Consider the following 25,681-nt stretch of genomic DNA (forward strand, 5'->3'; position numbering starts at 1 on the left):
TTTCTTGCCCTGATGTGGGATCTGAGACGAGGATGTCGTTGTGGCTTGTACAGCCCTTTGAGACACTTGTGATTTAGGGCTATATAAATAAACTTTGATTGAATTTGACAGATTATGTCTAAAACAGGGGTGTCGGACTAATTTTAGATCAGCGAAAAATATACTACAAAGCGGGCTGAACTGGTAAAATCATGGCGCGATAACTTTAAAAATAAAGACAACTTTAAATTGTTTTCTTTGTTTAAAAATAGAACCACATTCTGAAATTGTAAAAATCCTAATGTTTTTTTTTTTTTTTTTACAATTATCTGTTGTGGTTAATAGTATTCTATCTTTATTTGTCATTATTTATAATTTCTGAACAAATTGTGTGATAATGTTCATCAGTCAACTCACTGGTGTTGATTTTCAATCTCTCAAGATAAAAAAATATCACAATAAAATTACAGGATGTTATGTAGTTTGATCCTGTTCCTCGACTGATGTACTAACATCATGTGGTTTATTTTGTATATATGTAGCATCATCTACAAAGATACAAAGAATTGCTATTGCGACATCCAGTGGACACATTTAGAAAAGCTGTTTCTTTCCTACAAAAATGTCAGGTTAATTTTTATACTTGGCAAACTCCTCCAGATAAAACCTGTTTGCGAGCCTGATCCTGCCTTCGGGCCATGCGTTTGACACCGCTGGTCTAAAACAAGGATGCTGAAACTTTTTTGCTATTTTTCGTCTTGAAAATTAATACTATGTATACATATTTTATAGGAGTGTCAAAAAAACAAAACGATTTTCAGATTAATCGTGTTTCTTATTTGGAATGATTCTTAATTTATTAAAAAAAAGAAAGTATTTTTATTTTATTCTGTCCTGTCTAGCTACTCAAATCCTATTGTTGATGTACATGATCTATATCTACTGTACATATTTAGTTTAGAAAAGAGAAATGTTGGATACTTCTCTTGTTGCCTTATTTGTATTGGACTGTATTACATTTTATTAAACAAAACCAGTTTTCTTTTAAGGAATATATAAATTGATCAGAGCAGTGTATCTCTTTTATGGAGAGATGTAGTTAATTATGGAACAGGTGCCCAAAGTTATTTAAAAAGTATTGATTTTGAATCAAGAATCGTTTTGAATTAAGAATTGATTCTGAATCGAATCGTTACCCCCAATAAGCGAATCGGAACATGTGGTGCCCAAAGAGTCACCACTCTGAAATTGTTACTTTTTTTATTCAATTAGGGCTTTTTTAAACTAAAAAAGAAACCATAAATATAAATATTTCTATTTATTTATTGCTATTCATCGCTTAAATATTTATAACAGAAAATAGCGTTTTTTTATGGCAAAAGCACAAAATATGCAATATTTTCCAACCATGTGAAGTAATCGGAGCCTTAAATAGGTCAATAATTCACGACACTATTGATTTTAACTCATTATCAAAATCAGACAACTGTCCATGGAGTAAGTCACACTTTATATTGATCGTTAAACACGCATCATGTCATGCGTGTTATTACAACTACATAAGCGGTCTTTTACTGCTAATACCGAAGCACGCCGATGTGTTACCAAGCTAAAAAAACAGTTCTTCGGTGTTCACTCTAACAATGTTGCTACAGCTTGGTTATTAAACAAGTTACGAAACGTAAATGAGCTAATGTTGACTGTTTTTGAATGCATTTTAAAGTGATTTAGAGGTAGAATTGATTGCCAACATTAGCTGCATTTTCTAGCCACCTAGAACGAGACGATTTTTACATGTTAAAATGTGGAAAAAATATTTTCGTCTTGTGTCTCATAATGATTGTGAACAGGCAAAATTCTCCAAATAAAAAGGTGCAGTTCCCCTTTAAGTCTCTCGATCAATTTCAGATCTATCCGTTGATTAAAACCTTTTATTTATTTTTTAAAATGTTTTTAATGTGTTTATGACCTTTTTGTCAAAGAAAAGCTTGTTTTTTATATGGCAAACAAAATATGCGATCTTTTCCCCTCAAAATATTTCAAAGTGGAATATTTGATGTGAAGTAACTGGAACTTTAATTCATAACAAAATTGATTTAGATTTAATTTTTTTTAAAATAGCCTTCATAGCAGCTTTGTGTTTAGTCAATGTTGCAACTTGTTCTCATTACATTTTACCTGTTTGATTTCTTATTTCACTTTTTCATGTGTAATAGAATTTTAGAATGTTAAGAAAAAAATAAAATTTCACCCGAGTCGCACTTAGGACACCACTGGTCTACAGTATATGGTTTTATGGCAGTAGGTGACGTAGTAAGTATGTAATTGTGGCTGCCATATTTTAACACAATTTCACATTTTAAAAATACAACATCCTGCCATCTCAAATTTTTTCACACTTATAGATGTTCCATTTTTTTTAATATTGTTTTGGATTTGTTAGTGAATATTTCACGAGTTTCTATGACAACATTCTGGATTAAATTACCACTGCCAAAGAGGTTGTTGGGTGTCACCCTTAGTGGCAAAGAACTACACGGCAGGCACATAAAACATTTTATTTTGGTGCCGATAAAAGTGTCAATTTCGTTGACATTTTCCCTAATTTTTTAGGTAAATAATTAATCAAAGTCAAAGACATAATCGAGTAGGTATGCTGATCCATCTGATAGAACAGAACACAACTTTATTTTATTTTTCTAATTGAAACAGGAAGTTGAAAAGGAACACATTGATTATTGGCGCTGATTTTTGTCATTTTGCCACCTTTTTTATGACTACAACAGATACAACACATACACATAATATAAAAATATTTAGTATTTAAAAATAATTAGTGAAGTATATAGAGAACCACTTCAAGCACTAGCTGGTTTGCCTAGCATGAGAACATTTATATTTTCTATTAATTTATTCAAGAATTAAAATTACTCTGTGTCAATAATCATCCCAAAATATTTTTATTTTTTATCTCTGACAGGACATATATCTGGTTCCTTCTAGGGTCTGCTACACCGTGGCGCTTTTGTGGCCACGCCCACCGTTCCTCTCCCTCAGCCTTCAGAACATCTCCTCTGCTTTCCTGTCAAAACTTCAGATTTTTGGCAGGAAATCCAGTTTTTGTCCTTCTTTACTTATCAATCCCGTTTTGTTTGTTTTTTACTATCGCATGGGCTCAGTAAAGGAGAGTGCATAGTTTAATGTTCCGTAATTAAATCCAATAAAACAAGAAATGGATGAACATGAAGGGGACAGAAAATATATTTTTGCCAAAAATCCTCATTTTGTGTAAATATTTTGACAAATATGGGATTTTTAATCATGCAAAGAAGAGCAAGCAGCAGCTCTCACGTTCTCGAAATTTCTGTAACAATGAAAAATGTCGAAATTTTGATCTACTTGAAGGAGCCCAGACTGTTTACAATATTTCACGAGGGAAACCTTACAATGTATTAAATCCATAAACTGTTATAAAATTGTATAAAATGGAGTGATGGTGAGTTATTGTGATGTAGAGAAATCCCATAGTTCCAGCAATTGATCATATTTTGAAAAGCAAATGAAATATAATCTTAAGAGAAAAATGTAATTTGAAACATTTGCACGCACGTACAACACTTAGGACCTTCAGTATATCAGTTTGTGGAACTAAATTATGGAATGGACTACGCAAATAAAACGAAAAATTTACTAATATAATCCACTTCAACAAACTCTTCAAACTTAGCGTTTACAAAGTACAAAAGAGAACCATGAAAAACATTCTGAATTCATTTCATCCATCATTAATTTTCTAGATCATCTTATTTATCTCAACATAAATGATATAACTTCACTCATTTGTTTTTATTTATGGTTAATGTTATTACTTATGGAGTATATTGTGAATACATTGAGAATAGTAAGTGAACAAAACTTTTAGCAACCCCTATGTAAAGGAAAAGCGGTAGAATTAAATAAGATCTGCTTCTTCCTGCTACTTTTCGAACATGTTAAATAGAGAAACTGGAAATTGTGATGTATCTTGTTGTATGCACACATGTTCCAAATAAACACAAACTCGACTCAAAATGGAGATGCTCCTCTTGGACACATGTAACAAAGGTGTTTGATGTTTATAGGCTCCAGCACCCCCCGCGACCCCGCAAAGGACAAGCGGTAGAAAATTGATCTATGGCTGGATTAAAGTTAAAGTACCAATGATTGTCACACACATACTAGATGTGGTGAAATTATTATCTGCATTTGACCCATCACCCTTGATAGATAGATAGATAGTACTTTATTGATTCCTTCAGGAGAGTTCCTTCAGGAAAATCAAATCATTTGATCACCCCATGGGAGGTGAGAGGAGCAGTGGGCAGCAGCGGTGCCGCGCCCGGGAATAATTTATGATGATTTAGCCCCAATTCCAACCCTTAATGCTGAGTGACAAGCAGGGAGATAATGGGTCCCATTTTTATAGTCTTTGGTATGACTCGGCCGGGATTTGGTCTCACGACCTACCGATCTCAGGGCGGACACTTTAACCACTGGGCCACTGATTAGCGCTTCATCCAACATTACGTCATTCCTGTTCCCACCTTTCTTATGTTAAAAACAAGATAAAGTATTGTCTAAATGTTTAATGTCGTATAATATCCATGTTTGAACAACTTCTACTGCAAATGACTACCAAAAAGCGGTATCAGCCCTAAAAAAAAACATATCGGTCGATCTCGAATTGGAAATGATTCCTGTGTTGGAGTCACAGGGAAGGGTTAGGGTTAGATTGTAGGTATGGTGATGTGGGCTGCTTCTTTAGGTGCCCACAAGGGGATTCCAAAACTTTGGGAAGACCTGCTGGACTCCTCTCCATCACCAAAATACGGGAAACTGTGTAAAAATAGGCCTCGGAATTACATCACTTGGCCCGTTTGGGGGTCTAGTTTGCCGGGTTGCTGCTTGTTCTCACGCCCTCAGGCATTTGGGGTAAAAAATTAAATAAAATGGTAACATTTTTTTTACCATTTTAAGGAAAATGGTCAAAATGACAGTTAGCCTTCGTTGCTGTCGGGACCCCTGCCTTCTCATTGAACCTTTTGGCTAACACTGTTTGGCTAGCGGTTAGCTGGGCACGGCAATATCCTCCCTTGGACAGCATGACGTTCAGATATTCCATTTCCAAACTCCTCAGACTCAACTCTACAATCACTACTGGATATAAAATCCCCATCATCAATGAACTCGGACTTCTGCGTCGGCCCCGATGTGTACACAGAAGCTGTCTGAAAAAATTTGTCTACCACCAACAGCTTGATCAGTGTATTCCATCCATATGGACCCCTGTCGCACATTTGACACGTCATCAGAGCGCTGTCGCTCCTGTCGTTAGTAGCACTGCAAACGTCACGAGACCACTGCATGACAGCACGGGAAGCGCCACGAGACCTCCACACACCAAGCAGGACAAAAAACATGGAGTACATTTTAGCCTCCTGTGGCCCCTCCAGAAACTTACCAACTCAAGAAAAGTCAAAATTTTACTTTTGAATAAACAATCCCTCAATAACAAATCCTCCTTCATTCAAGATCACATAATTGACAAACAGGTTGACTTCATGTGTCTCACAGAAACATGGCATCCACCAGGGGGTTTACTCTGCTCTGAATGAAGCTTGTCCTTCTGGCTACGGCTACCTAGAAAAAGCCTGCAACACTGGTCGTGGTGGTGGCCTGGCTGTTGTACACCGAAGGAAATTTGATTTGTCCCCCATGCTCCTGCCTATGCACTCCTCATTTGAATTCCTTGCATTTAAATGCAAACCCCCTTTTTCCATGACCATGCTCCTGATCTACCAACCCCCCAAAACAAACTTTGCTGTCATCCCAGAGATACATGACCTTCTCACCACACTCTGCACAACCTTAGCCAATATTATAATACTTGGAGATATTAACATTCATGTCAACACCCCCTACAGCCACTCTGCTGCTGAGTTCCTGCATCTTTTAAAATGCCTCAACTAGACACAACATGTTGATGTTCCAACACACGGCAGGGGCCACACTCTTGACCTGGTCATCACCAACTCTGTCCCCATCAGCAACCTCCTAGTATATGACCTGTGTGTGTCTGACCACAAGGCCATTTCAATGGAGCTGCCTTTCATGTCCCCCCTTGAAAATCCCAAACGCCAAATCAGTTTCAGGAATATAAAAAAACATTAACCCGGACACCCTGGCCAGTGACCTCCAGCATCTCTCCTCTGTCAACTTCCCATCAGTCACTGAGTCAGTAGACTTCTACAACACTTCGCTGAGCAGCCTCCTAGACCTCCATACCCCTGTCAAAACCCGAACAGTCACCTTCATGCGTTCAGCCCCCTGGTACACCGACGAGCTGCGGAAGATGGAGAGAGCGGGACGTGTCCTTGAACGGCGTTTCATGGACTCAGTCTACTTTGTGAACAGTGAGTCCTATCAAAAACCTATTCAATGTCCCTCAGTGATAAACGGTCCTGGTTCTACTCCAATATCATCAAGAATAGCCCTGGAAACTCCAAGCAACTTTTCTCCACCATAAATCATCTCCTCAAACCCCAAACTCACCTACACTCAGACACCACACAGAAGCAATGCAACAATTTATTCTCCTGCTTCAGGACTAAAGTAGAAAACATCCGCTCCTCTCTCTCCACCCTGCCCCCACTCCCCCAATCCTAACTGTCAACCCTCAGCCTAGGACCTCTCAGCCTCTTTGCTGCTTCACAGACATCACGCAGAGAGACGTTGAGGGCATCATGAGGAAGATGAAACCCTCCACCTGTATCCTGGACCCCTTTCCTTCAGCCCTGGTAAAAACGCACACCCCTGCCATAAGTCCTTTTGATCACCAAAATCCTTAACCACTCCCTCCAGGCTGGTCAGGTCCCCACTGTCCTGAAAATTACATTCATCAAACCACTCCTCAAAAAGCCCAGGCTAGACCCAGAAGTGCTGGCCAACTACCAACAGATCTCCAATCTTCCATTCCTCTCAAAGGTGCTGGAAAAGGTACATGCTGCCCAACATCATGATCATCTTAAAACCAACATTTATGAAAAATTCCAGTCTGGTTTCCGCTCTGGCCACAGCAAGCTGGTCAGGGTCACCAATGACCTGCTGATGACTGCTTATTCTGGCTCACCATCTCTTCTCATCCTCCTTGACCTCACTGCAGCATTCGACAGTGTTGATCACTGCATCCTCCTACACCGCCTACACTCCACCATCGGACTCTCTGATACTGCCCTAAACTGGTTCACGTCCTACCTTGCCGATAGAACCGAGTTCATCTCTCTGGGAAAGGCAAAGTCGGACACACTCTGTCACCTGTGGTGTCCATCAAGGATCAGTCCTCGGCCCCACCCTTTTCACTCTACATGCTCCCCCTTGGCCGTGTCATCAGCCAGCACGGAATATCATTCCACTGCTATGCCGATGACACTCAACTCTACCTGAAAGCAAACCCAACCTCCTGTGCAGCTCGGCGATCATCCACACTAACCAACTGCCTGGAGGAGATAAAGGCATGGATGAAACACCATTTTCTTCAACTAAACAGCTCCAAAACTGGAGACATTCTAGTTGGCACCCCACATCACACTCAGCCGTACACCATCCCCAGCATCACCTTCTCCGGCCACGACATTCACCTCTCATCCTCAGCCACTAATCTGGGTGTTAAAATGGACCCTCACCTGACCTTTGAGGCTCAAATAAAACAACAGAGAAAGACCTCCTTCAGGAACATTGCGAAACTCCGCCCCTCACTCACTGTTGCCGAGAGGCTCGTCCACGCCTTTGTCTCCTCCAGGCTCGACTAGCGCAACGCACTACTTGTCGGCATCCCCAGCAAGAACATTCAGAAGCTGCAGTACATACAAAATAGTGCTGCGAGGATCCTGATGAGAGAGTAAAACATGACCACATCACACCAACTCTCAAATCCATACACTGGCTTCCTGTTCCACTCAGGATTTGATTCAAAATCTTCCTATTAACTCACCAGTGCTTACATGGAAATGCCCCCTTCTACCTCAAAGAACTCCACACGACACCTCCGCTCCAAACAGGCTAACCTCCTCCAACCTCCACGGGCAAAGCTACGAACTATGGGAGACCGGGCTTTCTGCTCTGCTGCTCCCAGTCTGTGGAACGCTCTCCCTGACCACCTGAAGGCACCTCAGACTGTGGATGCTTTTAAAAAAGGCTTAAAAACCCATCTTTTAAAAAAAGCCTTTTTATAGACATGCATACTGGTTCTAACTATTGGGCTGTTTATATTTTATTTATTTGTATTAACTTTTATTATAATTACTATTTTTTTACACTGTGGCACTTTGAGGTTGGTTGCTCAACGTAAAGTGCTTTTTTTACAAATAAAATCTATAATTATTATCATTAAAACTACACACCAAATCTGGCGCTTTTGGTGGCCTGTTATCCACCTAACTTGGTCCGGGTTTTTGTCTTATCATGGGAGAGGGTCATCTCCTGCACACTCCCATGTTCAAGCTGTTTGTCTTGGTCCACTAAAACAGTGTTTTTCAACCACTGTGCTGTGGCCGTGAGATACTGTCTGGTGTGCCTTGGGAGATTATGTAATTTCACCTATTTGGGTTAAAAATATTTTATGCAAACTAGTAACTATAATCTCCAAATACAGTGCCTTTGAGTGCCTGTACTGTCTAGTGCTCGGCAGAGTAACCATGTTATACTCTTGCATATTAGTAGATGGCAGCAGGTAACTAATTGCTTTGTAAACGTACCTAATGCTTAAACTAAAAATAAACAAAAGATGACTGCCTTTAAAAAAAGGCAATGAAGCTAATTGATGTTTATGGAAAACAAAACAAACTGACCTAGCTACAAAGTAAACAAAAATCAGAATGCTGAACGACAGCAAAGACTTACCGCATGTGGAGCAGACGGCGTCCCCAAAGTACATCCATACATGACAATCAACAATGTCCACACAAAGAAAGATAGTGTCCGCACAACTGAAATAGTCTTGATTGCTAAAACAAAGCAGGTGCGGGGAACAGCGCTCAAAGGAAGAAATAAAACTGCTACAGGAAAATACAAGCAAAACAAGAAAAGACACTAAAATATGAGCGCAACACACTACAAACAGGAAAACACCAAAAAACTAAAAAAAAGTCCAGGCGTGATGTGACAGTACTTTGAGACAAGAGGTTATGGTTTAAATTCAAATCCAACACTTGCCAGAATGACTTTTTGCGGTCAATATCGACTACTGAGTTACATTTTTTTTTATGTTTTCTGCTGGTGGTGTACCTCTGCATTTTTTCAATGAAAAAAATGTGCCTTGGCTCAAAAAAGGTTGAAAAACCCTCCACTAAAACACAGCGGCTTTTTGTCCACTAACTCCTGGTGCTCTAAAATTGTGACGCTGAGAAAGAAATGTTGATTTTTTTTCCTGCAGAAGACAACCACTCGGTGCACCTTTTAATCGGTCCACAGAGAACATGATCGGCGTGTACGCTAACGTGACATCTCTAAAAAAGAACATTTGTGTTATTGGTGTGTTCACTCAGCAAAGACACGAGCGCTATAGGGCGAGTGTGCGTGTGTGGAATGATTTCAGGGAACGGACAGGAGTGAGAAATGGACCAGAAGCTAATTAATGGCGTCCTGCCCATTAGTCCTCCGGCATCCATTAATAGAGAACATTAACCTGAGGGACAGAGTGCTCCTGACTTCCCAGTAAACGTGACTCACGGCACACGGCAGCTGGACGGAGGTAAAAGCATCTGCGCGCTCTCGTCACGGAGGCAAACACCGAGCACCAACCGCTCAATCGCCGCCGTCCATGCAAAGGCGAGCTGCTGACACGTTTGGCCGAGTGCTTTGCTGTATCTGAGAGCTAATGAGGGTTATAAGGTCAACGCTCTGCCGCTATTCTTAGTATCAGGGCGACTCACTTGATGGCGGCGCTGAGCAGGAAGTTGAGCTGCGGCATCACCAGGCTGTCAGCCGACGACAGGTAACGGTCAAACTGCACCTGTTTGTTCACGATGGAGGATCACACATACGCGCACACCAGCACGCGCACACACCAGCACGCGCACACACACACACGCACACGCACAAACAGGTCATAGAATAGAATAGTTTGTATGTATCGATATATGTAGTATGTATAAATGTGTGTGTATATGTGTGTGTGTATATATATATATATATATATATATATATATATATATATATATATATATATATATATATATATATATATACATATATATATATATATATATATATATGTGTGTGTATATATACAGCGGGGCAAAAAAGTATTTAGTCAGCCACCGCTTGTGCAAGTTCTCCCACTTAAAATGATGACATAGGTCTGTAAATTTCATCATAGGTACACTTCAACTCTGAGAGACAGAATGTGAAAAAAAATCCAGGAATTCACAATGTAGGAATTTTAAATAATTTATTTGTAAATTATGGTGGAAAATAAGTATTTGGTCAACCATTCAAAGCTCTCACTGATGGAAGGAGGTTTTGGCTAAAAAAATCTCACGGTACATGGCCCCATTCATTCTTTCCTTAACACGGATCAATTGTCCTGTCCCCTTAGCAGAAAAACAGCCCCATAATCACAAGGCCTCCTTTAGAAACCAGACCTTGGGATAATTCTACAGAACTCAGCAAGCACATTTGGAACCTCAAAGACAATAATGTTGAATATTCAATAACATGGCAAATTTTTGCATCCAGCACACCTTACAACAGTGGTAATAAAAGATGCAACCTATGCTTTAAAGAGAAACTGTTTATTATATATCATCCAGACCTGTCATCCCTCAACAAGCGCAGTGAAATCATATCAACATGCCGTCACAGATGGAAACACCTCCTAGGTAACACATGAGCCAATCACCACGCCCCTACGCCTGCCTGTACCCACCCACTCTGTGCCCTATATAAACCATTGTATGTGAATGCTTCCATTAAAATCTCCTGATGATTGAGGGAACCCCTCATGAAACAGTTCTGTAGAGATGAAGTAGCCTTGTGATTTTTCCCACACATAAATATTGCGCTCTACCCCGGTATCGAGCACTATTCACTGGATGATCCAATCAAGACATATATATATATATATATGTATATATATATATATATATATATATATATATATGTATATATATATATATATATATATATATATATATATATATACACACACACACACACACACACACACACACACGTTTGTATGTACTGTATTTATCAAGCTAATACTTTGAAAATACCTTACCATGGCTGCTTTAACTGAGGAGACATCCATGCTGGGCAGGAGGCAGAGAGGTCCCTGAACACAAGGAGACACACACATATTACATCATTCTTTCTGTATCAGGAATTAACCAACAAAAACTGCTTTCTGGAAAACTGAGATTTCAGAAATGTGCCCTTCCAAAGAAGTCTAAGGTTCTTGATGTGAACTCGAGGAACAACTTTGGGAAACTGGAACCCGTGTAACCATAGCGATGACCGTGGAGACTCACCAAAGGTCCTCCATAAAAACGGCATCAAGGTGTTTGTTATTGATCAAGGCTGCCATCAAAAATAAGCTTTGTAGTCTGAAACAAAACAAAACTAATTTATCGTAGTTGTCGGACATTTTTTTTTAGTTTACGTTTTAATGGAGCCTTGTTAGCAAATGTTCTTCGTGGCTTTTGTCTGGCATTTCGTCCACCTTAAAACACCTGAATTCCCGCGCAATTTGACGCTGCAAATTTAAGGCATACCAAGGGTTAGCAAGCAGGGCAAGGCAAGGAAAATATAATCAGCATGGCCACCTTCTTCTCATCTTGTAGAAAATGACAGAGCACCAAATGTTGAACAGATAGTGAAAGTCAACCTTGAAGCCTGAGAATAGACGGCTTGTAAACGCACACAGACTCCATCTGGACTATTCCGGGAGAGGCCGCCGGGCCACCCGAGGAGAGGATGACAGTTCACGGGCCTGCGGCAGGGCGGGGCGCGTCCCGCCGTGACCCGGTGCCCTCTGAGGCTGGCACGCAAGGCTGAGAGTGTGTTTGTCGGTCAACGTAGGCAGAGGGTGTTGGAAGTTCCCGTCTGCACGGGATGCTTGAGTTACTTTCATAACACGGAGAATAAAAGCACGAGGGACAGACGCCGACCATATGGTCACCATAGCGACGGCTACTGTTGAGTCCGAGGACGCAGCGTACCTCCGCCTAGGCTTAAATAACCCTTTATACTGTAGGATGCCTGTTGACATACATTATACAGCCTTTTTATGAAATAACGTCTAGTTTTTTTCTTCTAATATTTAAATCACTTTTTATTCAAAGTCATCCCTTTTTATTTGTTAACTGGCCGCGAGACATCACAAGGACCAAGTGCTCCAGGATTTCCCCTACATGTAATTGATCGTTGCCACCAACGTTCCCTCTAAGGTGCAATTGCACACTGCTCACTCGTCCTCTGCGCACGGCAAATCTAGGCCGCGCACAAGATTGAATAAAAAGATATGCGCATAACAGTGTGCACGTCTGCCGTCGCTTTCATGTGCGCCACTGAATGCTCAAGGAGTTTTGCCGTTTGTCACTCATATGAAAAATTGGAGGGAAAATTGGTTGCCACCACACCAATTAGGATTTTTTTTTTTTTTTTTTTAAATAATCACTTACTATATTTTACAGACTATAAAGCACACTGGCATATAAGCCCATCCACTAAGTGTTAAGAAGAAAAAAAAAATAAAAAATTAAAAAAGGAAACATTTCCATATATTAACCCTGTCTGACTAGAAGTCGCAAATATATATGTTGTGAAATTTGTTATTTACACTGAAATATATTTTTAAATGTTAATTTTCATAGCGTAAGTGTTTCCAAACGGTATGTGTAAAATGGCTGCTCTCCAATTAGCTAAACATACTCAACTCGACGGTGACGTTTTGGTGAATTTATGAAAATTAAAAAATACAAAAAGAATGCCATTGTAAGTTAATTATACTAACACTGATACTCGTAAACGTGTTGGCATATTAGCTAATAGATGTGAAAATATTTTGGCACCTCACGATTCGAGTACGATTCAGGAGCTACGATTCAATTAAAAATCGATTATTGATGCATCTTTTAATTTATGTGATGCAGTTTTACATTTTTTTGTTTAACTTAATAAGCGTTTATCACTTGCAACTTTAGAAAACAGTGCATTTGTAATAAGAAACAGTTAAAATTATTTCCTGTTGCATAATTAGATTAATGGAAATGTGTGCAAAACTGTATTGTGAGTGCCCTAATAGAAAGAAGCTGGTCAGATCTCTCAGTGAGGAGGCTCGCTGCAGTCAGCCAAATTTTAGAACTGTCTGTATGACTTTATTGACTAAAATTACATCAATTATTGACGTTTACTATTTAATTTTACAATTTTCCATGTCTGAATTACAATGCATACAAACATCTATTACTTCCCCCACCTCTGTTAGCTAATGCTAACGATGCTAGTGTCATTACATTACGATAGCACGGCTATATATGCATGAAAACACTTTGAGAGATATGGAACAGTTTAGTAAGTAAGAATTGTTTTGTTATATTGTCAAACTTACAAACATTGCTAGAGGTGAGGAAAAATCCATAAGAGTAGAAACGCTATGGACAATTAGAAGACTGGACGGCACTTCTACTTCAAGTTCAAAGCTGTAAACAGCAGGAACCACTGCAGACACTCACCCAGCCGCACGTGCAGTGAGAAAACTCGTCCAAAAGATGGCGCCATAGCACCAACAATAAGACATTTATTCAGTGTCTTTGCCTGATTTTTTAAAAACTATTTTCATTAAGGCCGTCAGCAAAAAAAAAAACATAAATAGGCCGTCGCAGGGTTCAAAGCGTAGGAAAAAAAGTAGCGTGTATCATATGTCCAAGATACAGTATACCAACGAACAGGGATCTACAAAATGTGCAATATTAATCGTGATATCCGTAGATAAGTATAATTTTTCATCATTGATAAGTGTACAGATAATTTTCAGGGCTGGTGGCTGCATGACAATGTTTTAACCTTCTCAATTAATAAAATTTAATATCGAGCCTGCTACCCGGCTTCCTCCCACATCCAAAGACATGCACCTGGGGATAGGTTGATTGGCAACACTAAAATTGGCCCTAGTGTGTGAATGTGAGTGTGAATGTTGTCTGTCTATCTGTGTTGGCCCTGCGATGAGGTGGCGACTTGTCCAGGGTGTACCCCGCCTTCCGCCCGATTGTAGCTGAGATAGGCGCCAGCGCCCCCCGCGACCCCGAAAGGGAATAAGCGGTAGAAAATGGATGGATGGATGGATGGATCGAGCCTGCTAATCGTTCCGTAATGGAGGACTCGACCAGAACATGTTATAAAATAATTTACAAAATATTACAGCCAGCCAGATTTTTTTTTTTATCATGAAACATTTGGACACTCCTGATCTACATCAACAGAATGATTTTCCAGAGTGGCTGGACAGGACAAAATGAAAAAAAGTTTGTGTTCGGGTCAGACCTGTTCAGCGCTGTGCTGCTGGACACAGTTGTAGATGTAGCTGAGGCCCGCTCTGGTCAGGACGTAGGACGCCTGCTCGTTGATCAGCGTGTCAAGGTGAGCCTCGATCTGCAAAGGAAACGAGGCAGAGAGTGGTTGAGAAAACGATGCACCATTGTGAGCCGATGGTACTTGTGCCTAATGGAGCGCTGCGGAGCTGCTGCTGTTGGACCACCGCACAAAGGAAGCGCTAAAATTAGATGAGTAAGCTCTCCATCTCTACCTAAATTGGCTTAGATGTTTCATAGCTGGCTACTTATTACTGATGGACAGCGGAGAGCAGGTGTACCTGGAACTCCAGCATCTCCAGCCTCTTGTCGGTGAACTCAAAGAGAGCCAACGTGGTCTTCATGACATACAGCGAGTTGACCATGTAGGTGGCCATGTCGGCCGTGCCCAGGTTACTTGCGGAGACGGTGCACAGCTGCAGGAGGGGGTCCAGAATGCATGAGAGAACCTGGGAAGAACACATGGTCATTGCAGCTAGTTCACAGGAGAACACTAGGGGGGCACAAAAAAACTATTCACATCCAAAGCTCGATTCTTCATTCCCATTCTAAAGCGGTTTAATCATTTTCAAAAAAGATATTCCTATTAGAATCAATGATTAGAAATACAGTGGAAACCCGATTTACAATCTTTTCAAATGGACAAACTTTTAGATCAGGAGTGTCAAACTTCTGGCCCGCAGGCCGCAAGATGAGTTCACTAAATATAAAATTGAGCTTGATTTTTTTAAATGAAAGAAACTGCTGTTCTAAATGTATCCACTGGATGTCGCAATAGGAATTCAAGTGTAACCCACATCAAACTGTTTAAAGATGACATGTCAGCTGACTTTCAGCACATTCTGAATTGGCTGTTGCTACTCCAATCAGCGCAAGTGAAAGAAATCAGCTGCTCCTGTTGTGGCTGGCAGCAGATGGCGACAGACTGAGGCTGAGGCAACGCACAATACTTTCTTTCATGTAAATTATCCACTCAACCTATAAAATAATGCAACGGTAAGATGTAAAGACTTATGTCATCTATGTAGAGTTCCATTTAGTGCTTGCAATTGGTTGAATGAACGATGCCCAACCTGAACTTCATTGTAAAAAAGTGTGTTTTTACATTTGTTGTCCATCTATCCATCCATTTTCTACAGCATATTTCCTTTGGGGTCGCGAGGGGCGCTGGTGCCCATCTCAGCTACAATCAGTCGGAAGGCGTTGTACACCCTGGACAAGTCGCCACCTCATTGCAGGGCCAACACAGATAGACAGACAACATTCACACTCACATTCAAACACTAGGGCCAATTTAGTGTTGCCAATCAACCTATCCCCAGGTGCATGTCTTTGGAAGTGGGAGGAAGCCGGAGTACCCGGAAGGAACCCACACAGTCATGGGGAGGACATGCAAACTCCACACAGAAAGATCCCGAGCCCGGGATTGAACCCAGGACTACTTCGTATTGTGAGGCAGACGCACTAACCCCTCTTCCACCGTGCTGCCCCAAATTAATATCCAATTAGATTAATTATAAATTGTTGTGATTGTTCTATTTTATTGTATGCTGTATGCTTAAACAGACAATGTTCACATTGGTTAACTGTATAGTTATGTGTCCTTGATTTAGGCTATTGTGTTATTTTGATAATTCTTCTGTTTTTATTATAACTGTAATATTTGAATGATGCTAAATTAATGTATTGTGGCAACACTTGGTTGCTTTTCCAAACACGTCTTTATTAAACTGCTAACATGAAAATGCTGAACAGAAAGTGCTTAAAGTTTAATGGCTTTGTAAATACACTGATAAAAAGTCCAAGTTCATTGTGTTCTTCATGGCGTTTTTGAAACTACACTTTTTTTCATCATAATTTTCAACTAACTTGAAATGTTTTGCCAAGAGTAATATCTATAAAATGTAGATTTCAGAATGTGGTTCTCTTTCAGGCTGAAGAAAAAGAAAACCATTTTGAAGTTGTCTTTATTTTGAAGTTATTATGCCATGATTTTACCAGTCCGGCACGCGTGGGAATAGATTTTCTTCCATGATTTTGACACCCTCATCTTCAACCGAGCAAAATATGCCACTGAGTGCGAACCATGTCTCGGTGTACTGACGTTTCATTCATTCATTCATTCGTGTGCCGCTGGAAGCCTTAAGGCACGGCAATTACACACAATACACACAGGGACAGCCATTTTGGAGAGGCGGAGAACCCAAGGTCACATCCTGGTCATGCAGTCCATTACTCGGTCTGTTGTCGGTCTGACTGCTAAAATTATAGAGGAGAGGGAACCGACACACACATGACCCCCTCCTACCTGCCCCCCTTCTCTCTCTACCGTCCGTCTCTTTTCTGCGGTCATCGACTGCCATTTGCTGACAGGAAGGTAAAAAGTATTTCACATTTTAACCTTATTTCAGCAACATTGTTGTTAACGTTTTTGAGCTCACCAAAGGGACTTATGTGTGTGTGCACGGTGACACTTCAGTTTGCCGTTGTTATTGGGTTAGTTTGATATTAAAGACATTGTTGATCTACTACCTTCTTGTTCTATACTTTTAAAAATGTTCTTATATCAGATGGAATTTTTAAAATTTTTATTTAAAATTCCATTACAAGAACATTTTAAAAAGTATATGAATAAGAAGACATAATTACCCTTTTTGAGCAAACTCCTTATGTTTGTTTGACATAAACATATATACCTTACACTGTAGTGTCTTCAAAGTCTGCACTCTTTTACTAAAAATGAGGATTTTTGTTAAGGCTAGAAATAATTATTAATTGTTTCTTATGGTGAACTATGATTCACTATACTAACTTTTGTATTTACAAACCAAAAATCAATTAAGTTTGTAAAACGAGGTTCCACTGTATGTTTTCAGGCAATCACCATGCAGCCAGAAGGCGCTTTCTAACCTGCGACCTGTTTTTAAAAAGTTTCATTATAATTATTAGACCAAAGAATCGGTTTGAATCGAGAGTCCATTCTGAACCCAATTGTCAGCCCAGGAATCGGAAAGGGATCAATTCGTTAGGTGCCCAAAGATTCACACCCATGAACAATACTTCCTGTACACGGGTGTTTACCTGGGCAAAGTCCGCCTGCCGCGCTCCCACGGGAACCACGGAGGAGTCATGAGAGGCCAGAACCTCCCTGAGGAGGGACAGCGTCAGGGTGAGGGAAGACGTGGGTCCCAGGTCAGGAGGCGGGAGCTCTACCTGAGCAGAAGAATTGGACATGGAACAAGCACATTGTCCTTATTTTGACACGGTTAATATTTCATCATCATGAAATGAAATAACATTTCTTCTGAGTCAGTCGCACTTTTAATAAAAAGGGTTCTGATGTAATTCTCTCAAGGACACGCACACACACACAAAGAGAGCAGGTCGCCATCTTTTGTGCCTCTAATAGAAATAATTACATGAAGGCCGTGTTCCCGGCATTAGCTGGAATTGTCACCGAAACCCAGAGGGCCTTAAATTGGATTAGCAGCAGGCTACTGGTATCATTGGTGCAACGGCTATCGATCCCGACCCGGACCGATCGTTACATGGAAGCAGAGCTTGTGCCGGGTGTACTGGGACGCCAATTCAACAAAATACTCAGAAGTCTGCTGGGTTGTTTTTTTTAGGGAGGAGACTTTCATGTTTTTAAGAGGTTTAAAAATACACTTGCTGCTGGTGGAACCTTTTGAAAGATAATTCAACAAGTTTTACCATTGAAGCCCAGACAAGGAGGACCAGGAATATTCCCATTTCCAAAGAATGCGGACAACTATGTTCCCCTGTAACGCCTATAAATTGAGTTGCCCTTCAGGAGGATGAATAAAGGTGTGTCTACTCTACCTTGTCCATGAGTCTACTTGCATGAAGGCTCAGGCTGTTGAAGAACATCTTTTTGCTGAGGATGTGCATCTCCTCCATGGTCATGAGCAAAGAGCCCACGCTGGTCCCCACAATGGAGCTGCAAAAGCAGACCGCAGAGACTCTTTGGACATTGCTTTGTGAAGGTGAGGAAAAACAACATGAAGAAGAAGAAGAATGTAAAGAAAAAGAAGAACGTAAAGAAGAAGAACATGAAGAAGAAGAATAACAAGAAGGAAAAGAAGAAGGAACAGGTGAAGAACAAGAACAAGAAAAAAAAGAAGAAGAAGAGGGTGAAGAAGAAAGTGAAGTAGAAGAAGAACAAGAAGTAGAAGAAGAAACACAAGAACAAGATCAGGAAAAGGAAGAAGTAGAAGATGAAGTGTTGAAGAAGAGAATAAAATTGATGAAGAGGAAAAAGGAGATGGTGAAAATAATAATAATAACAAGAAGCCAGTGATGAAGAAAGACAATACAGAGGAAGAAGAAGAAGAAATAAGTGAAATAGAAGAAGAACAAGAAGAAGTATAACAAGAACAGGAAGAAGAGGAAGAATACGATGGATAAGAAAGTGATAAAGAAGGTGAAGTGTTGAAGAATAAGAGAATACATTTGAAGAATAGGAAAATAAGAAGACAGTGAAAAGAAGAAGAAAAAGAAGAAGACAGTGAAGAAATAGAAGAACAAGTACAAGAAGAACAATATGAAGAAGAAGAAGAAGAAGAAGAAGAAGAAGAACAATAAAAACAAGATGAACAAGAAAGTGGAAGAAGATGAAGAAGGTGAAGAAAAAAGAATAAGAAAGTGAAGAAAAACAAGAAGAGGAAGAAGAAAAACGAATAGGAAGAGGAAAAAGAAAGTAAAATTGAAGAACAAAAATTAAAAGAACAATAAAAATGTGAAGAAGAAGCGGAAGAAGAAGAGGAAGAGGAGGAGGAGGAAGAAGAAGAATAACATGAAGAAGAAGAGGGTGAAGAAAGGGAAATAGAAGTAGAACAAGTAGAAAAAGAAGAGGAAGAGGAAAAAGGTGAAGAATAAAGTGAAATAGAAGAAGAAGAAGAAGTAGAAGAATAACAAGAAGAGGAAGAAGTGAAAAAAACAAGAATATGAAGAAGAGGAAAAGGAAAAAGAAGAAAGTGAAGAGGAAGAACAAGAAGGGAAGAAAGTAAAATAGAAGAAGTGGAAGAAGAATAACAAGAACAATAAGTTGAAAAAGAAGAAGGTGAAGAAGAAAGTGAAATAGAAGACGAAGAGGAAGAAGAAGAAGAAGAAGAGGAAAAAGAAAAAGAAGAGGTAGGGGAAAAAGAAGAAGAAGAAGAAGAAGAAGAAGAAGAAGAAAACAAAGACATGGAAGGAGAAGAAGAAGATCACCTGATGGTGTGATGGTAGAACTTCAGCAGGTTGGACAACTTGTAGAGCAGCACTGCTCCCGGCTCTGCCACAATCACCTGCTCTATGCGCACCTACAGTATCAATGCAAGCACACCTTGGTCAGAGCCTGACAGCATCTGGCCATAACTTGCTGTCCACCTACTTTCAGAGGCCGACACACTCCTTCTGTGATGTGTCCAACCACCTCCTGCATGTTCTCCTCCACACCTGCAGGGAGACCACGTCATGCTTCACTCATTCACAACCATTCAGAACATCACCTGAGCCTACCCTGCAGGGCCACTTGTTTGAGCAGAGCTTCCAGATGTTCCTTCTCAGAGGCGGTGGCTTGGTGCAGCCAGGCCAACATGTCTCCCACGTATCTGCCGGGGCGACACCTGAATTACACCCAGGGCTCGTTTTCACACAGGAGGACGTTAATGCACGAGATCATAGGCCATCAGGGTTCGTTTGCCTGTGACAGACGCTTACACGGGGATGGGTGTTACGTAACGTGTGTGTGTGTGTGTGTGTGTGTGTGTGTGTGTGTGTGTGTGTGTGTGTGTGTGTGTGTGTGGAAACAGGACGCGGAGAAACAACTCGGATGTTCTCAGAAGCGCTGATGCCTCCGACTAACTGAAGGCCATTTAGTGACACTGAACGAGAATGAGGTTCTGAGAAAAGTCTGTTTGGCTTTCAGGCACACGAGGAGGAGGATGTGTTGCGTCAAGACCAATGTCTGCCGGCTGCCATTTCGAGAGAACCTCAACTTAATGGTGCAAATCACAGATGCACTCTTTTCTGGAAAAAACAACGTTTTCTAACTGCTGGTACTTGTTTTGTGTATTTGGGATCTGCGTAAGTCCAGATAATGTGAAATCGAAGCGTTGAGGCATGGCAGAGATATTCATAAAACAATCTTGCCTTCCTTCATACTTCTGAGAAAAGAGCTGTGTGAAAATGTTAAACATTTGGGGAGCATCCATCCATCTTCTTCCGCTTATATGAGGTAGGGTCGCGGGGGAAGCAGCCAAAGCAGAAGAGCCCAGACTTCCTTCTCCTGAACCACTTCGTTTAGCTCCTACCGGAGGATCCTGGGTCGTTCCCAGGCCAGCCAGGAGACATCATTTCCCCAACGTGTCCTGGGTCTACCCGGTGGCCTAATACCAGTCGGAAGAGACCTGAACACCTCCACAGGGAGGCAGTCCAGGGGCATCCTGACCAGATGCGCGAACCACCTTATCTGGTTCCTTTCCCGATGTGAAGGAGCAGCGGCTTTACTCTGAGCTCCTCCTGGATGACAGAGTGTCTCACCCAATCTCTAAAGGGGAGCCCCACCACCCGGCGGAGGAAATTAATTTCGGCCGCTTGTACCCGAGATCTTGGCCTTTCGGTAATAACCCAAAGCTCCTGACCGCAGGTGAGGAGAATAACGTATATCAACCAGTAAATTGAGAGCTTTTCCTTCAGTTCCAGCTCCTTCTTCAGCACGACAGATTGTTGCAGGGTCCACGTTACTGCAGACGCCACACCGATCCGCCTGTCGATTTCACGATTCACTTTTACCTCACTCATGAACAAGACTCCTAGGTACTTAAACACCTCCACTTGGGGCAAGATCTCCTCCCCGACACGGGGATGGCACTCCACCTTTTTCCGGACAAGAACCATGAACTCGGATTTGGAGGTGCTGATTTTCATCCCAATCGCTTCACACTTGGCTGCGAACCGATCTATGGAGAGCTGAAGATCCTGGTCAGATGAAGCCAGCAGGACCACATCATCCGTAACAATCAGAGATCTAATACTGCAGCGACCAAACCAGATCCTCTTAATGCCCTGATTGTGCCTAGAAATTCTGTCCGTAAAATTATGAACAGAATTGGTGACAAACGGCAGCCCTGGCGGAGTCCAACTCTTACTGGAAATGGATCCGACTTACTGCTGGCAACGCAAACCTAGCTCTGATACCGATCATACAGGGAGCGGACCGCCACAATCAGGCGGTCCGATACTCTATACTCATTGAGCACAACCCACCAGCCTTCCTGAGGAACACGGTCGAATGATAGGAAGGTTGGTCTTTATTGTCATTGCACAACTACAACAAAACGTTTTCAGCACAAACCCGTTCAAGATTAGACAAACAAACAGTGTACAGGTTCCAGACCAGGAACGCTGATGGGTCGCCACAAGGCGCCCCGTAAAAAAAGGGGGAAAAAGGTAAATGCTAAAAAACTACAAAATGGATGACGGGGAGAAGACTAGGGCTGTGAATCTTTGGGCACCACACGATTCAACTTGATTTGATTCTTGGGGCTAACAATTCGATTTAGAATCTATTCTCGATTCAAACCGATTGTCAATTAAACAAATAAACACTTTTTTAATAATATTGGGTGTCAGTTCTATGATTAACTACATTCCTCCATAAAAAAAGATAAAAAGCTCTGATACATTTTTAAATCACTTGCAAAAAAAACTGGTTTTGTTTAATAAAATGCTTCCCAAACATTTAATGAGGGTCAACAAGAGAAGTATCCAACACTTCTCTTTTCTAAGGTAAATCTGTACAGAAGATATAGATAATCTAGATCAGGGGTCTCAAACACGCCGACATTGTTGTGCGGCCCCCACCTTGATGTGAAAATTTAATGTTGGTGCGGCCCGCAAGTTTTATATGAATGGCGCTTTACAGCGTCGTACTTGTATACCCTCAATTTTTCCAGGAAACTCCCAATTTTCAGTGCCTCTACAGGGGTTATTATTCTCCCGAATCTCACCCTAATAACAATATTAAGGGGGCACCGTGGAGGCACCGCCTTTAGTGTCCTCTACAATCTGTACAAACAGCGTGCCAGCTCAGCCACATGTTGTATTTAACTTCTGTAGACTCAATAATTGACTGAAAGACATAGTTGATCAACAGCCACACAGATCACACTGAGGGTGGCCGTATAAACAACTTTAACACTGTTACAAATATGAGCCAAAATGTGTTTGTCATTCTTGTTTGGGGTGGGTTCACAGTGTGGCGTATATTTGTAACAGTGATAAAGTTGTTTATATGGCCACTTTAAGTGTGACCTGTATGGCTGTTGATCAAGTATGTCTTGCAGTCACTTCCGTGGATCTGCAGAAGCCTCATACAATATGTGACTGGGTTGGCACACTAATTGTATAGTGGAAAAGCGGACGAGACGGCAGGTTGTAGAGGACGCTAAAGGCAGTGCCATGACGACACGCCCTTATTATTGTTGTCCGTGTGAAAACCGGGCGAATGATTGCCCTGGGAGATTGTCGGGAGGGGCACCGATATTCGGGTGTTCCCTGGAAAGATCGCAAGAGATGGCAAGTGGGTTGATAGGGCGGGGAAGCCATTTCAAAGAAGGTGAATTCATTAAAAAGTGCACGTTAGATTATTTTTAAGAAATATTTTCTTGCGGCCCAGCCTCACCCAGTTTCTGCATCCAGTGGCCCCCAGGCAAATTGGGTTTGAGACCCCTGATCTAGATCAACAACATGATTTGTCTGAGTGGCTGGACGGGACAATCCGTCTATCCATTTTCTACCGCTTGTCCCTTTCGGGGTGACGGGGGGTGCTGGAGCCCATCTCAGCTGCATTCGGGCGGACAAAAAAAAAAAGTTTTTAGTTTTAAAATGGATAAAGTGTCATTACAAATATGAATCATGATTCAATTGAAAATCGATTGTTTTTTGACACACCGAGAGAAGACACAGTTGAAGTGGAGGCACATAAATAAGAAGAGATGGTCAGAAAGCGGCTTAAAGATGTTCTGTAAAACATATTCTTTGCACATTGTAAATTGTGTTTGGAAACTGTGGACGTCGTGTGCGCCGGACAAAAGAGGAAAATAACCATCTGAATTATTATAGGTGCAAAGTTGAAAAGCCAGCATCAGTGATGGTATGGGGTTGTATTAGTGTACAAAGCATAGGTAATTTACACATCTGTGAAGGCACCATTAATGCTGAAAGGTACATACAGGTTTTGGAGCAACATCTGTTGCCATCTGAGCAACATTATCATGGACGCCCCTGCTTATTTCAGCAAGACAATGCCAAGCCACATGTTATAAAAGCGTGGCTTCATATTAAAAAATTGTTTGATGCGAGCATACATATACTGTACAGTACTGTAAACGAAAAAAACATAGATTAAAAAAACAACTTGTAGACGAAAAAACATGCACAGTAAATGAAAAAAAACATCCTGTAAATGAAAAAACATAGTATAAACAAAAACATATATATAATGAACGAAAACACATAAAACACAAGGTAAAAAAACTACGATTCCAACAAGGATTTCACGTAAAGCGGGTATTTTTTGGAACATAACCCCAGCATTAAACCAGGGAACACTGTATTCCAAAGAGCCTGCTATGTTTTGCACTGCACTGAAAAGCACAGCAACAATAAATGCCTTCAATAATGTGCAATGAACTATTTATATTATTTTTAAAAATGTAATAAGTGTTTATGTCCTTTTGTCAATTTCAAAAAGGTACCTCAAAGGGTCGTGGGAGTGCATCTCAATAGGGCGGGGGGTTCCGCCTGGCCCGCCGCGCGCCAGGGCGTCAATGAAGCCTCGCACTACCGCGTTCCTGCGCGCAGTCCCGAACTCATCCAGGGTGTACCTGCGGAAGAAAAGAAATTAACAGCGTTTGTTTTTGTTTTTTTTCTTCCTCTGAGGTCAAACTGCTGGCATGAATAGAGAATTCGGGGGCAGCGTTTCCACAAGGAAAGATCTGGGGTTTGTTTTCATTACTCGGCGGTGGCGAGCCCTTTGTGAGACTAAACACAAGATAGCGCTGAAGTGAGATTCCAGGAAAGGCCCGTCTGCGCTCGGAGGCAGCCCTGAGCGTGACCTTGCACACGGGGATGCACTTCCACACAGAGAGGGAAGAATGGTCCTTTAAAAAAAACAAAACGACGAAGACACATTGGAGGAGCGTGTGAAGTGTTGCTGTTCTCATGTAAGTAGCCAGGAAACATCCACATCCCAGAAATGAGCAGAAGGAAGTCTCGCAAGGTAACATGGAGACTGATGTACCACACTGTCTGGGGTTATCTTCATGACAGTCATTGTTCCAACAACACAAACTAGCGATAGGCTAGCTTTCTTTGCTGTGGTAAACACATTCTTTTACTTTATCCAAAGATATGCTATCTTAGGACAAACGAATAAGATTTCCGTTTCTTGGTATCAGAGAGAAACAAATGCATTGCTTTCCTAAATTCATCTTTTCTGTAGTAGTCCTAGAATTGTAATCATTTTCCATCATTTTAACGTTATAATTAGGGATGGGTACTGTTGCCATTTGAACTGATACGGTACAAAAACATTACCAGTAGCAATTTTCAGTATTTTTGTGTGTGTACATTAATTGTTTAATATTAGTATACATATACAGTGGGGCAAAAAAGTATTTAGTCAGCCACCGATTGTGCAAGTTCTCCCACTTAAAATGATGAAAGAGGTCTGTAATTTTCATCATAGGTACATTTCAACTGTGAGAGACAGAATATGAAAAAAAAAATCCAGGAATTCACATTGTAAGAATTTTAAATAATTTATTTGTAAATTATGGTGAAAAATAAGCATTTGGTCACTTCAAACAAGGAAGATCTCTGGCTCTCACAGACCTGTAACTTCTTCTTTAAGAAGCTCTTCTGTCCTCCACTCGTTACCTGTATTAATTGAACCTGTTTGAACTCGTTATCTGTATAAAAGACACCTGTCCACAGCCTCAAACAGTCAGACTCCAAACTCCACTATGGCCAAGACCAAAGGGCTGTCGAGGGACACCAGGAAAAGA

General features: G+C 41.0%; 1 protein-coding gene and 1 long non-coding RNA gene across 4 annotated transcripts in view; one reads left to right on the forward strand and one right to left on the reverse strand.

Annotated features, from left to right (window-relative positions):
- The window catches only part of LOC133537047 (uncharacterized), a 46,377-nt gene extending 29,966 nt beyond the window's left edge, over positions 1 to 16,411 (forward strand). The window contains exon 4 of one of the 3 annotated variants that reach the window (XR_009802594.1): positions 15,746 to 16,411. This is a non-coding gene — a long non-coding RNA (uncharacterized LOC133537047). Of the gene's footprint in view, positions 1 to 2,959; positions 3,768 to 15,745 lie in introns of those variants that run through there. The other 2 variants (XR_009802595.1, XR_009802596.1) reach the window with 2 other exon arrangements.
- cog6 (component of oligomeric golgi complex 6) overlaps positions 1 to 25,681 on the reverse strand; it is a 76,362-nt gene that overhangs the window by 3,421 nt on the left and 47,260 nt on the right. The window contains exons 9-18 of the mRNA XM_061877874.1: positions 24,371 to 24,499; positions 20,130 to 20,221; positions 20,002 to 20,066; positions 19,839 to 19,930; positions 18,450 to 18,567; positions 17,688 to 17,819; positions 14,888 to 15,055; positions 14,560 to 14,667; positions 11,297 to 11,350; positions 9,948 to 10,027 (exon numbers count right to left, since the gene is read on the reverse strand). Of these exons, the coding sequence (XP_061733858.1) occupies positions 9,948 to 10,027; positions 11,297 to 11,350; positions 14,560 to 14,667; positions 14,888 to 15,055; positions 17,688 to 17,819; positions 18,450 to 18,567; positions 19,839 to 19,930; positions 20,002 to 20,066; positions 20,130 to 20,221; positions 24,371 to 24,499 (1,038 nt within the window). The remainder of the gene's footprint in view (positions 1 to 9,947; positions 10,028 to 11,296; positions 11,351 to 14,559; positions 14,668 to 14,887; positions 15,056 to 17,687; positions 17,820 to 18,449; positions 18,568 to 19,838; positions 19,931 to 20,001; positions 20,067 to 20,129; positions 20,222 to 24,370; positions 24,500 to 25,681) is intronic.

Source organism: Nerophis ophidion, linkage group LG18, assembly GCF_033978795.1.
Source record: "Nerophis ophidion isolate RoL-2023_Sa linkage group LG18, RoL_Noph_v1.0, whole genome shotgun sequence".
Classification (NCBI taxonomy): Eukaryota; Metazoa; Chordata; class Actinopteri; order Syngnathiformes; family Syngnathidae; genus Nerophis; species Nerophis ophidion.